The following is a 17,177-nucleotide window of genomic DNA, read 5'->3' as shown; positions in this document are numbered from 1 at the left end:
CGCACGCTACGGTGGTCACCGTGACGACGGCGCCATTGATTAAGGGAAGGTGTTTACGTAGGTGGAGTGTTCAATGCAGCAGGCTGTGAGAAAGTGGACATGGATCTGGTGAGCAGAAAAAGTTGTTGTTTGGCAGTACTTTCAGTCAAAAGAAGGTCATTCAAGTTCAGCTAGATGTTCAATCTGTTCAATGCTGATTGGTCTGGTGGTGGCGAGGACCCTAAACTATACACAACATGGCCGAAACATCCGAAAGAATACGAGTTGTGCACGAAGGAATCTCCAGACAGCAGCCAGAATGCAGCAACTTCAGGTACGGCAAAGGAAGGACAGTCCCTTTTTACTTCATTCGTGTGTTTACTGTGTTCATGGACTGAGGATGGGAGGAGGATTCGGTGTTCGGCCAAAACCCCAAAAATCTGGATTCGGTGCATCCCTAGTTGTATGGTGTCATGTTTAGTCGTGTTCATACGGACCGATGAATCTGTTCTCAGCAGGAAGGTGGAGTTCAGAGTTGAGTTCAAAGTCTCCCGTCCAGCGCTGACTCCACTCCTCCGGGATGTCTGACGAGAAGAAACAAACACACCCCAAGATTAAAATAAATACAGTTTTATCATATTTAGTTGTTTAAACTATGGTCCAGACTTTTATATCACTTCAAAAGGACACGTGGTCATATTTATCAGAGCTGCAACTAACGATTGTATTCAGTCAAGTAATCTTTGGATTATTTTCTGGATTAATGGATGAGTTGTTGATAATCAGTGTCCTGACCCAGAGGAGAGAAGACACTAGAACAATATTCACGTTTAACAAGCTGACATCACACTAGTTTACCTGTTTTTACATTAAAAAAAATGACCTTGTGCGTGTGTGAGTGAGACAGAGAGAGAGACAGAGACAGAGACAGAGACAGAGACAGAGAGAGAGAGAGAGAGAGAGAGAGAGAGAGAGAGAGAGAGAGTGAGTGTGTGTGTGTGTGTGTGTGTGTGTGTGTGTGTGTGTGTGTGTGTGTGTGTGTGTGTGTGTGTGTGTGTGTGTGTGTGTGTGTCTGTCTCTCTCGTACCCTCCTCACTGTAGCAGGTACCGAACCACTTCTCTCTGAGTGGACAGTGACCTTCGTTCTCCGGTGAGAGCAGCAGAAGGTTAGCTCTGTCGGGAGTCAGTGGCGACAGAGCAGCGCTGATCACCTGAACACAACACGCATTAAAAAAAAAAACACACACACACACACACACACACACACACACACACACACACACACACACACACACACACACACACACACACACACACACACACACACACACACACTATAATAATACATTACAACAGACAGTAGCAGTACATGTCATGGACACCTGAATAAAATGGCATTGGACTCTTGATGTTCTCTCCTGTAGCAGTTATATATATGGTTTCTCTTCACTGACCATTGACAGGCAAAGAAATCAGGCTTACACCCTCCTACAACCGCCATGGCTGCACATGATTGGACGAACGCTTTACTGATTTCAAAACAGACCAACACGGCGGCTCGTTTGGACCCTCTCACTTATTTTACGAAAATAGTTCACTGAAATGTGTTTCTGGAAACATTTTATGTGAGAAATACCGTATTTTCCGCACTATAAGGCGCACCTTGAATGAATTGCCTATTTTAGAACTGTTTTCATATATAGGGCGCACCGGATTATAAGGCGCATAGAATAGAAGATACTGCAGTCAAACGTTTGACTGGGGTTGCGTTATGCATCCACTAGATGGAGCTGTGCTAAAGGGAATGTCAACAAAACAGTCAGATAAAGTCAAACTTTATTAAGCGTTCTGACAACTCCGTTCACTCCCATGGTAACGTTGTTCAAACGTCAATGAATGTCATGCCCATATTGCATATCAATCGAATTGTCTGCTCATTGGCTAAAAAGATAGACGGGTCTTATAGCATTTAAATCTAAGTGGTCCAGGAAAATGTCGATCGTCACAACGTGGTCCCTGACATGTTGTCATCGGCTTGTCCGCTTCCATTGGCCATATCAGAGGCAAACCTGAACTGATTGGCTAATATGAGCTACCAATCGAAAGCTTAGAAGCTCGGGAATACGATGACGCCCACATCGATCATGTAGCAAGCTGGGCAGAGAAGCTAGCGCCGATAACAAGTGCGGAAATGGAAAACTGTTTCGTGTTTTTCCGTTGTGATTCGGCCAGAAACTTCAACATTGTGAGGCGAACAGATCGTTTTGGAATATAAAGCTCGGATATTACGGACTCTTGTGGATTTATGAAAATCAAGTTTTGGGCAAAATACCACTTTGTTGCTGACAGGACAACAAAAACAGGTATGGATGCACTCTCGACACCTGCGCAGATTACGGCTGAATTACTTTGTAACAGTTGTGTAACTGCTATAAATCATTTTATGCTTTGTATGTGTGATTAAATTAATCATTAGAGGCTAAGCTTTCAATTGGTGTGTCGCATGGCTGTATATTTTGAAGATTTAATGCTTTAAAAGGTAAAAAAAACGCAAATGAGTGGAAGTTTTATCGAGGTTACAGCAACGCAGTGTCCCGTCAACAGGACAGTGATCCTTGAGAGGTTGATCCATATATAAGGTGCTCAGGATTATAAGGCGCACTGTCGTTTTTTGAGAAAATTAAAGGCTTTTAAGTGCGCCTTATAGTGCGGAAAATACGGTAATCTGCAGCTGCTGATCTTCATTTTAGATTGACGGTCACATTAAAAAAATTATAGGAGTTTTCAGAAAGGCGGCAAGTCGAGTTGATTTGCATGAAGTAGCCTAGACGCATAAAACACAGATATTTTTACTCAATATAATATAACACTTAAACTAGGGCTGGGTACAGAACTTCTGTACTTTTAGGCACTGACCAGATTGCCTCCTTAGTAAAGATTATTGAAAAATTATCATTCAATACAGAATTTAAATAACTACTCACTACGACAAAACAAAGAATTATCCGTGCATTTATACTGTATGGAACTAAGCTTTAGGAGCTTTCCATCTTTACTCTCCCCCCTTTACGTTGCATTCGGAGATCGACTATTTTTGACTGGCAAGATTACATTACATGTCATTAAGCGGACGCTTTTATCCAAAGCGACTCACAATTGCTATATATGTCAGAGGTCACACACCTCTGGATCAACTAGGAGTTAAGTGTCTTGCTCAGGGACACATTGGTTGATGTATCGCAGTGGGAATTGAACCCTTGATCTCCCCCACACCAAAGGCATGTGTCGTATCTACTGCGCCATCAACACCAACAGCTACAGTGAGTTGTTCAAAACCTTTTTTAGTAAACTCTGTGATAGGGCTGGGCGATATGGAGAAAATCAGATATCACGATATTCTTGACCAAATACCTCTATATCGCTGCAATATTCTAGGGTTGACTATTGGTGCTTTAACAAAATATCTTCTCAGCTGGATTTTAGATAATAATCATCATTGATGTGGACAAAATGTCTAAGTGGGGAAAAGGCCAATAACAGAACAGCTAGAACAGGCTGGTAAGTTCAGGAAAGTACATCACTTTACTGTAATTCAGCCTTTAAAACCAGGAAAAGACACTTAGGTCATATCACGATATTACGATATCCAAAATCTAAGACGATGTATAGTCTCATATCACGATATCGATATAATATCGATATACTACTCTTTGAACACAACCAATGTTCTCAATGCTGGAGTTCATGTGTAGAGCCCCTGGTGATACTTGGAGCAAAGTTTCAGTGTTTTCAGTGTTTGTAGGGTTTTAAAAAAAGTGATTTTAATGCAATCATAGCAGTGGCCCTAGCACTCCCATTCAAAAGGCCATTTGACCTAAAAACGAGAATACGGTCAGTCTTAAAAGTGGCGTTTCCGTCCTAAATATGCGTTTGAACAAAAGTTTGACTAGGGTCCATTCACAAAAAGATCCTAGGTTGCATTTTGGCGAGAGTTAGGCTTTAAGGAGTAAATCTCGTCAGCGTCTGTGAGCCAATGTGGGCCGTGACTTTCCTAAACGGTGCATGTGTGGATGGGTTAAGTTTTTCTGATATAAAAGTACATGTGTACGTGTGGATTAAGCCTCAGACTGACTCTGGATCAGGTATTTCGGTCTTGTTACCTGCGGGTCAAACTCAAACATGAGCTGGTCTCCAGTCAGGAAGTCCTCTTTGGGGAACAGCTGCATGTTCTCACAGATGTTCTCCACAAACTCGATGGGATCCGTCTGTCAAACCCAGAGACAACATGTCTTAAATCACATATTTACACACATTAATGGTCTCATGTTTGTTTAATGTTGGTATAGAGACAAGTATGTAGCATTTATAGTCTAAGCTCATTTGTAACACCTGTCAATTTTTTTAATTGTCAAGATTTTTAAACAATTTCTAACTTTAAAATATACAGGAGAGAGCATGCTGCACACACACTTGATTATTAGCAGACCCAAACAGATTGAACATTTATTTTTTTGTACAGTTTTTTTGCGGTGATCCAGAAGAAAACACACACACAGTCTCTCACACACAGTCTCACACACACACAGTCTCACACTCACCTTAACTTGTTTAAAATCTGCGTACCGTAAACCCTTCGGAGACATAATGCGTCCACAGATTGAGCGTGGCGCTGATTATCAGTGATCATTTGGTTAAAACCAGTTTTGTGTTTGTATCTGAAGGATCTCGTTTAATTTAAACTATTATTTCTATCCCTGTTATTATGATGATTATGGGAGCTCTAACAACCGTTGAATTGTTTCCTTGCAAATTGCATCATCACAGTGAAGAAGCTGATTAAACAACATCATCATCTGATTGTTAATCACCTGACTGACTGTGTTGTCATTTAGCTGTAAACACTTTAACCATTAGAGAGAGCGGATATCCTGCCGACAGGACAGCTGAAGACATGAAAGGGGAGAGAGAGAGAGAGAGAGAGAGAGAGAGAGAGAGAGGAGAGAGAGAGAGAGAGAGAGAGGGAGAGAGAGAGAAAGAGAGGGAGAGAGAGAGAAAGAGAGGGAGAGAGAGAGAGAGGGGAGAGAGAGAGAGAGGGGGAGAGAGAGAGAAAGAGAGAGAGAGAAAGAGAGAGAGAGAAAGAGAGAGAGGGAGAGAAAGAGAGAGAGAGAAAGAGAGAGAGAAAGAGAGGGAGAGAAAGAGAGAGAGAGAAAGAGAGAAAGAGAAAGAGAGGGAGAGAGAGAGAGAGAAAGAGAGGGAGAGAAAGAGAGAGAGAGAAAGAGAGGGAGAGAGAGAGAGAGAGAGAGAAAAGAGAGGGAGAGAAAGAGAGGGAGAGAGAGAGAGAGAAAGAGAGGGAGAGAGAGAGAGAGAGAGAGAGAAAGAGAGGGAGAGAAAGAGAGAGAAAGGGAGAGAAAGAGAGAGAGAGAGAGAGAGAGGGGAATGACATGCAGCAAAGCGCCACATGTTGGAGTCAAACCTGGGCCCGCTGCGTTGAAGAGTTAACCTCTCTATACGGGCGCCCGCTCTACCAACTGAGCTATCCGGGCGCGCTATTTTGTAAAATTTGATGAAAAACCCATTTATTTGAATTTTTTTTTTTTTTTTATTTATGACACAAATTCAATACTTTTAATACTGATTATGGTTTATTGACTTACATGACCCTTTGGCTTAGGTTGTACTGATTTTAGGGATATGAAAACATTTGAAGATACTCCAGGAAATGACATCACAATAAACCGAGAGAGAAAACACCAAAGTAGGCACTGGCGGAGACTTTCTATTGCAGAGTTTAAAGGGTTATGGATGGTTTTTTGTGCGCGGTGTCTGAGCTGCAGTACCTGCTCCTGATAGTGGAACTCGTTGGCTTCGATCTTCTGAATTTCCTCATAGATCCTGGAAAAGAACGAAGAAGTTGGCTGAAACATAAAACTTTATAGCGCTAAAAGACACTGAGGAACAAACAAGGACATAAATGTAGAAATATCAGTGCGTTTGTATGCACATTATAAGGTTATTGTTGGCTTTTATAATTACTTTTCAAATCCTAGTTTTCATGTAAATGAGGATTTGAAGTTTTTCTTTTTCAGCTTCAGGGATCAAGAGAAACCAACACAGCAACATTTACTGTTGACTTCTGCTAAGAAACTGTTTTTTTACATGTGTGCTTGTGCAGCAGAATGAGAGAAAGGTTGTTACTGCAGCGGTGCATCATGGTACTAGGGATGCACCGAATCCAGGATTTAGGTTCGGATTTGGCCGAATATTGGGCTTTTTGACGGGGTTCGGTTTCAGCCGAACCTTAGAATTTTTTTACACCAAACCGAACCCTACGCTTGTGCTACACGCACTACGTTGGTCGACGTAATGACGCCGCTGTCAGTCAAAAGAAGTCCATTCAAGTCCAGCTACACGTTCAATTTGCAATGCTGATTGGTCTGGTGGCGGCGAGGACCCTAAACTATACACAACATGGCCGCTGTTACAACATTTGGTACGAAACATCTGGAAGAATACGAGTTGTGCACGAAGGAATCTCCAGACAGCAGCCAGAATGCAGCAAATTCAACTACGGCAAAGGAAGGACAGTCCCTGTTGACTTCATTCATGTGTTCACTGGGGTTTACTCATGGACTGAGGATGGGAGGAGGAGGCAGCACAATCTCAACCAGTGGATTCGGGCCAGTCGCAGCTAGCCCTACGCCGAACAAACAGTGGACCTCAGATAACCCACGAGCCAAAGCCAGTCATGCAGCAACTGGGAAAATGATAGCCTCTGACTTGCAGCCCTTTTAGCACAGTGAAGACACTGGATTCAACGAGCTACTCCATTTGCTTGAGCCACGTTACAAAATCCCCTCCAGGTGCTTTTTTACTGACAAAATCATCCCTGAAATGTACGAGTCCATCACTTCCCGCATACAAGCACTCGTTGCCGAAACACATGCTTTGGCATTTAATGCACTGCTGTGGACGTTGTTTACTTCATTAATGTGTTTACTGTGTTAATGGACTGAGGATGGGAGGAGGATTCGGTATTCAGTTTCGGTTTCTTAACCAGTGGATTCGGTATTTGGCCGAACCCCAAAAATCTGGATTTGGTGCATCCCTACATGGTACCCAGAATAAGTGTGTTTGTGCGGAGCCTGACCTCTGCTGCGGGCCGAGAGTCTGGAGCATCTTCAGGTACTGGAACACTAAATGGACGACCTGTAATTTAGAAAAAAATTATTTACAACTAAGTTGAATATATTTAGAACAAAAGAAGAAAAAAAAGAAAAGTCACATATTTTGAGAAAAAAAAGTCATGTACTGTTTCCTCCGTCCCTCCGTCTCGTTTCTTTATCTCTCTCTTTGGGAAATTAAGCTGCAGTCGGAAACGTCGAGATCTATCAGGGTTCATACGCATTTTAACCAATACTTTTTCATGACTTTTCGGCAAATTTCCATGACTATGTGTTCCTGAAAATGTCAGTCGACATTATACAATAAGAATACAAATCTGTGTTAAAGTTTACCCTCAGAGGTTTAACTATAAAATGAATGATAATGTATGTGGTTCATAGTGGGGTTCATCATATCGCTCCCTGAATACAACGCTGAGGTTAAGATGACGTGAAAATACATTTATTAATCACATATTATTATGCTGTTGAAATAAATTCCATGACTTTTCCAAAACTTTCTGGGTCTTTTTATGTTTCCAAAAACCTTTCCAGGCCTGGAATTTGCATTTTTCAAATTCCATAACTTTTCCAGTTTTTTTTCCCAAAAAAGTACTATAAGTTGAATATATTGAGAACAAAAAAAAAAAAAAAAAGTCAAATATTTTGAGAAAAAAAGTCAAATATTTTCAGAAAAAAGATTTTCAGAAAAAAGTCAAATATTTTGTCCGTTTCCTCCGTCTCGTTTCTTTCTCTCTTTCTTTGTGAAAAGAAGCTGCGATCGGAAACATTGAGATCCATAAACCATCAGTAACTGGGAATCCGAAATTCCCCCGTGCACGGATGCGGCGCCTTCCAGTTTTGTTTCGTCGTCCGCCATGCGTCATCCCACACCGGGACCAACAGCAGCGGTGCGATGTTCCTGCCTGATTCGAGCTCTTCCACTCCCTGCCGGGCCTGTTGTACCAGGGCTCAGTCCTTACCGCAGCGGCCCAGGGTTCGAATCCGACCTCTGGCCCTTTGCTGCATGTCTTCCTCCTCTCTCTCTCTCTCTCTCTCTCTCTCTCTCTCTCTCTCTCTTCCTGTCTGCAACTGTCCTATCCATTAAAGGCCAAAATGCCCAAAAATAATCTTAAAGGTGCTCTAAGAGATGTTGGGTGACGGCACTTCTTGTTGACGTTCTAAAACCGCAGTTTACGCAAGTTTACGCAATTTCATCGCATAAAAATTGCATAAATATCCTGCATATTCAATCACATTTTTTAAGAAAACGTGCAGTACATTCAAGTATTTTTGCCCGCAACAATCACAAAAACACTGCATTTTTCTGGAAGGACTGTTAAGTAGAGGGTGAAACGGAGCACCCAGAGAAAAACCCTTACAAATATGAGGCCACAGGGCCATTGGGACACCATACTTATGTAATATGACTGGGTGCAGTGTGATTTAGGAGTTACTGCAGCACAGTACATGCCTTTCATCTGGCAGACTTTTAGCTGATTATCTGGTAAATATTTACGAAGCTTTTCTTTTTTCTGGTGAAGGATTTGAGGGGAGCAGCTTTGAGCAGAGGGGACAAACACCTCCGTGAGCAAGCAAGTGAAAATTCTGTCCAGTCACACGCCGTGAAAAAGACAGATATGTGCATGTTAACCTGGTAGAAGTTCTGGTAGCCCTGGTTGGTGAGGGTGATGGAGATGGAGAAGATGGAGTAGGTGGTGTTCTGGTCGAAACCTGTCTCACTGTTTCCTCCAAACAGAGCCAGAGCCCAGCACCTGAAAACACACACACACACACACACACACACACACACACACACACACACACACACACACACACACACACACACACACAGGAACAGACACACACGCACAGGCACAGACACAGACACACACAGGAACAGACACACACGCACAGGCACAGACACAGGCACAGGCACAAACACACACACACACACACACACACACACACACAGGAACAGACATATACTCACAAACACACACACAGACACACACATACAGGCACAGACACACACAGGAACAGATACACACACACACACACACACACACAGGAACAGATACACACGCACAGGAACAGACACAGACATACACATACAGGCACAGACACACACAGGAACAGATACACACACACACACAGGAACAGATACAGACACAGGAACAGGCACAGACACACACGCACAGGCACAGACACACACACACACACAGGAACAGATACACACACACACACACACACACACAGGAACAGACACAGACACACACACAGACACACACACAGACACACACACGCACAAACGCACACGCTGAGTCCCGTGCACTTATTTAACATTGACGGTCAGTTAATTTCTCGGCGACTCACTTCTTCCTGAGCAGAGACAAGATGCTGCCGGTGCCTTCGTGTCCAATCAGCCAGGAGATGTAGTGAAGAGGCTTCACCCTGACAACAACAAAACACAAGAAACTGAAATTGAAGATGTGCAATTGCCCGTTAACGTTACAATTCAGCTTGTTTTGCCGCTGCCGACTGCAGCGATCTCCCTTAATACTGGACCAATGTCCAAGATTGTTGTTCCTTTTCAGTCACTTAGACACAAAAACAAGGGAAAATAGGGTCCAGGTTGAAAAGAACAAAAGTTACCCTTTAATCCATCTTCAGGCATATTTTTTATACATTTGTCATTGGTGCAGAGTTTAAAAGTTGTGTTGGAGTCCCACTCACCGGTAGTGCTTCACCTGCGGCGGTACGGCCCAGCTGATGGTCAGAGCGTGAACCTTCCTCACAGGGACAACTGCAACACACACGTTAACGTATTAGTATGTAGTGTTAGACGTTAGATGCAGTCTGGTGCAACGGAGGTGCATTTCCAGGATAAAGCCTGACATCCAGCGCAGATGTCAGGCTTTGCCCCCTCACCATAAACTCTGTGTGTGTTGCTGTTCTCAAAAACAACGACAACCATCGAGCTAGCGAGCTACACGCTGAAAATTGGAAGAAGATTTGAACGGTGCAACAAGGCAGGCCTGCTTGGTTCAGGGTTCATACGTTTTGAAAAAACCTGGAAAAGTTAGGGAATTTGAAAAATGCAAATTCCAGCCCTGGAAAGGTTTTTGGAAACATAAAAAGACCCAGAAAGTTTTGGAAAATTCATGGAATTTATTTTAACACAGCATATTAATATGTGATTAATAAATGTATTTTCACGTCGTCTTAACCTCAGCGTTGTATTCGGGGAGCGATATGATGAACCCCACTATGAACCACAGACATTATCATTCATTTTATAGTTAAACCTCTGAGGGTCAACTTTAACACAGATTTGTGTTCTTATTGTATAATGTCGACTGACATTTTCAGGAACACATAGTCATGGAAATTTGCCAAAAAGTCATGAAAAAATATTGGTTAAAATGCGTATGAACCCTGTTGGTTCTTTTGGGGAATAATTGAAAAAAGATTTACAAAGAATAGGTTTAGGGCATTTCCTCTCTAACTGGGACGTGTTAGCATGTTTGTCCATCAGTAATAGATAAAGATAAAGACATAAACCGAGGGTTATAGGATTCTTTTTTTAAGAGTAAAGGCTGTTCTATGCTTCTGCGTCAACTCCACGCCGTAGCTACACCGTTGCTCGTACGGCGTCGTGACCCTTTCGGAGTTCTGCGTCGGGGTTGCTATACATCACGGTGCATTTCACCGCCACAACGCTAGGTGGTGTCGCCTGTGTCTGTGTTGCTCACCACCGAAACGGTACTCAGAATGGTAAAACCCCATAGGCCTTCGTGCTAAAATATTAATCTTATTTGTTTGGCCTTTTCTTGCTTAAGTTTTGTAAAAGGTATCGAGAAATAGACACAGTAAAATCCATGATTGACCTAGTTACTGTAACCAGAAAATAAGCCTGAGGTTATTCGCGAGGTGTCTGCCAGCCAGTTTATGTTGTGTTAGCAAAGCTAACTGTAGCACAACTGCCCACAAAGTACCGCTTGCTGGCGAAGTGCTAATTTCAAAACGTGACGACATATAGACACTTTACAAACAGATAACCCCGTCAAAGTGTGTGTGTGTAATTGTCACTGTAACCAAAATATGTCTGAGTTTATTTGCAGATAGAGCTGATGTCAGTGAACTAGCATGTTGCAACTCCCCACAGTAGCCTGCTGGAAACACCGACTATCAACACACAGGACGAGTCGACCAATCACAGCAAAGTTAAAAGAGGGCTCAGAGGGGGGTTTGCAGGGGCTACGCTGTCAACGCAGAAGCATAAATCAGCCTTACTACTACTACTACTAGCTGACCTCTGTAGAGTTTGTTGAAGGCTGGTGTGTCAAACGGCTGCAGGAGGTGAGAGAAGTCAGCTCGAGGTTCTCCGCTGAAAACAAACAGAAATAAAAGTTACACACACACACACACACACACACACACACACACACACACACACACACACACACACACACACACACACACACACACACACACACACACACACACACACACACACACACAGGTTTTTATTTATTTAAGTCTTTATGTGATTATCATATGTACTGATGTCGACAGTGTAGGCCGTTTTTTAATATCATGTAGAGAGATAGATAGATAGATAGATATAGATATATATATATATATATATATATATATATATATATATATATATATATATATATATATATACACACACACATTCAATATAAGTAGTACACTTACTTGTTGGGAACTTTGGTGAAGATCTCTCTCACCCATTCCTCCAGAGTGTCCAGAGTCTCTACACAACAAACACAGCATCAGAAGAGGAGATGAAACAAGAGAAGAAGAGAGGAGAGGAGACGAGGAAAGAGAGAAGAAACAGAAGAGGACACAAGAGAAGAGGACAGAGAGGAGGATTAATAAGAGGGGAAACAAGAGAAGAAGAGGAGAGGAAACGAGAGAGCAGAGTAAACAAGAGAAGTGAAAAAAGAGGAGAGGAAATGAAAAGAGGAGACAAAACAAAAGAGAGAGGAAAGGAGAGAAGATAGGAGACAAGAGAAGAGAGGAAAGGAGAGAAAAGAGGAAAGGAGAGAGGAGAGAAGAGAGGAAAGGAAATAGGGAGAGGAAACGAGAGAAGAGAGGATAGGAAAGAAGATAGGAAAGGAGAGGAGAGAGGAAAGGAAAGGAGAGTAGAGAGGAAAGAAGAGAAGAGATGAAAGGAGAAAGGAAAGGAGAGTAGAGAGGAAAGGAGAGAGGAAAGGTCGGAAGAGAGGAAAGGAGAAAGGAAAGGAAAGGAGAGTAGAGAGGAAAAGAGAGAGGAAAGGACAGAAGAGAGGAAAGGAGAAAGGAAAGGAGAGTAGAGAGAAAAGGAGAGAGGAGAGGAGAGGAGAGGAGAGAGCCCTGCTGACAGAGCTCTCTGGTCTCTGGACAGTTTGTTACCTTTGGACTGAACTGCCAGCGTCATGTAATGAGCCGAGTAGTATCTCTTCCAGAAGTCTCGGAGCCTCTGGTAGGTGTTGATCTGCTTCTCTCTGGGCTCGTGCTTTAATGTCTGAGCGTTACCTGAACAGGAAACACATGGTTAATTACCAGGGGGTAATTAACCATGCGTTATAACACACACCGTTATAACGCAGTTTAGAAAGGAAATGTGACGATTTAATGACTGATAAAAAAGTGGCAAAGTGATAATAAGTAAATCAGAAAACAGTTGGAAGAAGAGCACGACAGTTTGTTTAAGTATTTGTACTCAAGACCATTTAAAGCTGAATTTTGTCTTTAATTTAACAACAGTTCAGTTAAAAGTACATAAGTGTAATGTAATATATATATATATATATATATATATATATATATATATATATATATATATATATATATATATATATATATATATATATATATATATATAGTAGATATGTGAAGCGGGACACACTGCTGCTGTTTGCTTTCTCCGTAGCCTAGCCAGGTGGCCTTAAGTTTATACTTGTGTGTTGGTCGATCTCTTTAAGAGAATAGCAGGACCGGCATGTGTGTGTGTGTGTGTGTGTGAGACTGTGTGTGTTTTTTCAAAAAAGCAATTTCTGCAAACATTTTAAGTCTCTTTGTAGTTGTGTTGTGTATCTTTTTGGTCATCAGGGCCTCAGGGAATTTAGTGGCAAAAGGCACAAAAGTTTAAACATTTTCAGAGAGTGTGTGTGTGGTGCTCTTACCCCAGCAGAATTTGCCCATAGGGTGTCCAGGTTTAGCCAAACTCCCAAACAGCATCTCTTTACGATGAGAGTCAGACGGCCTCGCCAACTGGTACTCTGAACAGGAAATGAGAAGAAGAGCCACGGAAGAAGACAATTAATAAAAAGTGTGTGACTTGCAGGGATGTAACGATACACTCAACGCACAATACCACTCAGGATTTTAAAAAGGTGCCCTGCCACACAAAACCATTTCTACTTGCATTTTTTGAAATATGTCAGGTCCAGATGTGTTTGTGTTATGTGGTGAATGTGAAAATGAACTGCTACCTCCTCTGTCAGCTCTAGACACTGAACAGAAATAAGCGGAGAAATCAGACCAATCACAACAGCTGGTCAGTCTGACATCATGCTGCCTGAGCTCATTACTATTCATGAGCTCGCCCAGTTGGGCTGGGTAAAGGATGCTGACAGCCAGGCTCTCATTGGCTAGCTGTTAGCCAATCAGATTCAAATAGCTTAGCTGGTTGAATAATAATGAGAACTGGCAGAAATCGAGCCGAGTCTTCCTGCATGCTTTCTATGCCGCGCTAGAATGGCTTGAAACAAGGTAACCAAGGTTACAGAGTCCATGGTAGGACTTCAGACATTACCACAAAGTCATGAAATATGTGTGGCAGGGCACCTTTAAGTTGATACATTTTCCTCAGGATTATTTAAACAGACAAATCTGCAGACAAATGACCGAAAGATATTCCTTCATTTACATATATAAAATGTGCAAAACAAGAGTAGTGTCCTCTGATCAAAAGTGGCACGGAAACTGCATTATCTTAAATAATAAATCCCACATCAAAATAAATAAATGTAAACAAATATCTGCAAATAAAAGTAGATTACGCTCTTTTCTTGTTATACTGTGGGTTTAGTTTTCACAGTGGATTTGGAGAAGAAGCTTCAAATAAATCTGTAGCAAGAAAGCCACTTGTGTCTGCCAGTGGTTGGAGGGAATTATAGAAGAGAAAACCCTTCATGTCTACCAGTGTTTCCTCCGCCACGGTTAGATTTCTCCCGCCACGTTATCACACATGTAGAAAATGAAAACAAAAAGCCGTCTATCAGCAGTGATTGTTAGAGAGGGGCCACTAGGAGAAAAGGGAGAAAGGAAAAAATAAAAAGAGACTGGCTGTCCGAGGACCCGGCTGAGATGGCATGTGTGCATCCTTGAGAACTGTAAGTCGTATAACTTATATTGTCAGTTCATTTAAGCCTGTATCAGTCTATAGTTCTTGCACATTATTAGTTTCACCTTCACCTGCTAGCTAAATTGCACGTGGCTGTTTATTCAATACAACGCCCTTGATATCCTGGCATAGTAGGCTAAACCGCTGATTATTTCATACATTCATGTCCCGAAACCTATTGGGGGAAATTCCTCTAACATAATTCACAGCCAAATGACAATTAAAAGTATGTTATTTGAACATTTATAACCTAACCTAACCTGGCACTGCCTCCGTTTTGGTGTCTGCGGTGCGCAGCGCCGTGCGCCGCTGGAGAGTCCATCCACGCCGCCTACGTTACCGACTCTGGCTTTGCCTTCGGCCCATCGGTGACGCCCACTAGAGTCCGGATCGGGCCGAATTTTCTGTCCGAGCCCGGCCCGTGTCCGACAGAGCCGTGACCGAACCCGGACCGAGCCCACAAAAATTTAAATATTTGTGCCCGAGCCCGACACAGTTAAAATCTAATTTTTTCCCCTAATGACACATGTAGGCTATGTTTGGAAAGACCTTTTTTTATTAAGCAACTGTAGGAAGGCATTCGGAAATGTCAACAGATGAGGCATCAGCGCACACGGGGCAACAAGCGCACGTTAATCAGCTGTTAAAATCTTCAACGGGTTAACCTCTCCTGATCGCTTGGTTTCCTACCCTGGTCAGAAAACGAGGGGAGACTCGTTACCTCCGGGGCCGACGTTATAACACGAATAACCACTAACTCTGCTCCGGTTGCATCTACAACACGTCTGCTTCCTCTTTCTCTATCTCTCTTCTGCCCACTTAGGTTACCACCTTAATGCCCTAGTTACGTTTCTCTGACAGATAGGCCTACTATGATTATTACTAAGCAATAGGTAAAAGTGATTGTATTTTCTTTGCCTTTTGTGTAATGTATATAGTCTAAAAACAATTTTAAAATAATTTTAAAAGTCAGGTACCAGCAGGATTGTATTTTTTTATTTAGCAAAGTTATTACACATATAAATTTCAAAAGTTCAGGCCACAGGGGGACCATCTAGCAGCATGTATGCTACTCAGCATTAATGGGCCCCCTCTTTCTGAATTCCCCTTTAACCGAGCCTTGGAGTTATTATTCCAAAAGCCAAGAAAAACCAAATCCACACAGCAAGGCTGCCAACTTTGCCACTGAGGCAAATATGCAATTAGTTTCATTATGAATGGTTTCATACTATAGCCTACTTTGGGGTTTGGTTTCCCTATGAAGAATTTCTTGTAAAATTAATTTTTGTAGACCTACACTTCCTCAAAAATACAGTTCAATCAAAACGAAATGAAAATATGCCTCATTGTGTGTGAATAGAGGTGAATAAATATATTTATTTGTGTTGCAGCGAAGTGTCAGTTCTGTTTAATACGTAAAACATTTGGCGGCGGGGCGCAGGACTGGGGGGTCCGACAGATCTGCCCCCACTGCTAAAAAACATCCTAGAGGAAACACTGCGTCTACCATGCTTTAACAGATTCACGATGCTCGGTAACATCACCGTTGACTGAAAAGTCTCAGACCAGAACATGAGGAAGCATCGGGCAGAACAACACAAGCACTGGTGCAGTTTTTAAGATGTTGATGTTGATGCTGATGCTGTGTGTGTGTGTGTGTGTGTGTGTGTGTGTGTGTGTGTGTGTGTGTGTGAGACTGTGATAGACTGTGTGTGTGAGACTGTGTGTATGTGTGTGTGAGACTGTGATAGACTGTGTGTGTGAGACTGTGTGTGTGTGTGTGTGTGTGTGTGAGAGACTGTGTGTGTGAGACTGTGTGTGTGTGTGTGAGACTGTGTGTGAGACTGTGTGTGTGTGTGTGAGAGACTGTGTGAGAGACTATGTGTGTGTGTGTGTGTGTGTGTGTGTGTGAGACTGTGTGTGTGTGTGTGTGTGTGTGAGACTGTGTGTGTGTGTGTGTGTGTGACTGACTGTGTGTGTGTGTGTGTGTGTGAGACTGTGACTGTGTGTGTGTGTGTGACTGTGTGTGTGTGTGTGTGTGTGTGAGACTGTGTGTGTGTGTGTGTGTGTGTGAGACTGTTTGTGTGTGTGTGAGACTGTGTGTGTGTGTGTGTGTGTGTGTGTGAGACTGTGTGTGTGTGTGTGTGTGTGAGACTGTGTGTGTGTGTGTGTGTGTGTGTGTGTGTGTGTGTGAGACTGTGTGTGTGTGTGTGAGACTGTGACTGTGTGTGTGTGTGACTGTGTGTGTGTGTGTGTGAGACTGTGTGTGTGTGTGTGAGACTGTGTGTGTGTGTGTGTGTGAGACTGTTTGTGTGTGTGTGTGTGTGTGTGTGTGTGTGTGTGTGGCTGGCTGTGTGTGTGTGTGTGTGTGTGTGTGTGTGTGTGTGTGACTGTGTGTGTGTGTGTGTGTGTGAGACTGTGTGTGTGTGTGTGACTGTTTGACTGTGTGTGTGTGTGTGTGTGTGTGTGTGTGACTGTGTGTGTGTGTGAGACTGTGTGTGTGTGTGTGTGTGTGTGTGTGTGTGTGTGTGTGTGTGTGTGTGTGTGTGTGAGGCTGTGTGTGTGTGTGTGTGTGTGTGTGTGTGTGTGTGTGTGTGTGTGTGTGTGAGACTGTGTGT

At 42.7% G+C, this 17,177-nt stretch overlaps 1 protein-coding gene across 1 annotated transcript in view; it reads right to left on the bottom strand.

Moving 5' to 3' along the window:
• Positions 1 to 17,177, bottom strand: part of LOC114561154 (nardilysin) — a 42,327-nt gene that overhangs the window by 14,756 nt on the left and 10,394 nt on the right. Inside the window, exons 7-18 of the mRNA XM_028586927.1 lie at positions 13,337 to 13,432; positions 12,564 to 12,686; positions 11,865 to 11,922; positions 11,456 to 11,529; positions 9,876 to 9,945; positions 9,516 to 9,593; positions 8,794 to 8,914; positions 7,127 to 7,185; positions 5,817 to 5,871; positions 4,140 to 4,244; positions 1,067 to 1,190; positions 477 to 563 (exon numbers count right to left, since the gene is read on the bottom strand). Coding sequence (XP_028442728.1) covers positions 477 to 563; positions 1,067 to 1,190; positions 4,140 to 4,244; positions 5,817 to 5,871; positions 7,127 to 7,185; positions 8,794 to 8,914; positions 9,516 to 9,593; positions 9,876 to 9,945; positions 11,456 to 11,529; positions 11,865 to 11,922; positions 12,564 to 12,686; positions 13,337 to 13,432 — 1,050 coding nt within the window. The remainder of the gene's footprint in view (positions 1 to 476; positions 564 to 1,066; positions 1,191 to 4,139; positions 4,245 to 5,816; positions 5,872 to 7,126; positions 7,186 to 8,793; positions 8,915 to 9,515; positions 9,594 to 9,875; positions 9,946 to 11,455; positions 11,530 to 11,864; positions 11,923 to 12,563; positions 12,687 to 13,336; positions 13,433 to 17,177) is intronic.

The sequence above is a fragment of the Perca flavescens genome, chromosome 9 (genome assembly GCF_004354835.1).
Source record: "Perca flavescens isolate YP-PL-M2 chromosome 9, PFLA_1.0, whole genome shotgun sequence".
Taxonomy (NCBI): Eukaryota; Metazoa; Chordata; class Actinopteri; order Perciformes; family Percidae; genus Perca; species Perca flavescens.
Note: the sequence above shows the minus strand (reverse complement) of the source record. Positions and strands in the feature narration are given on the sequence as shown.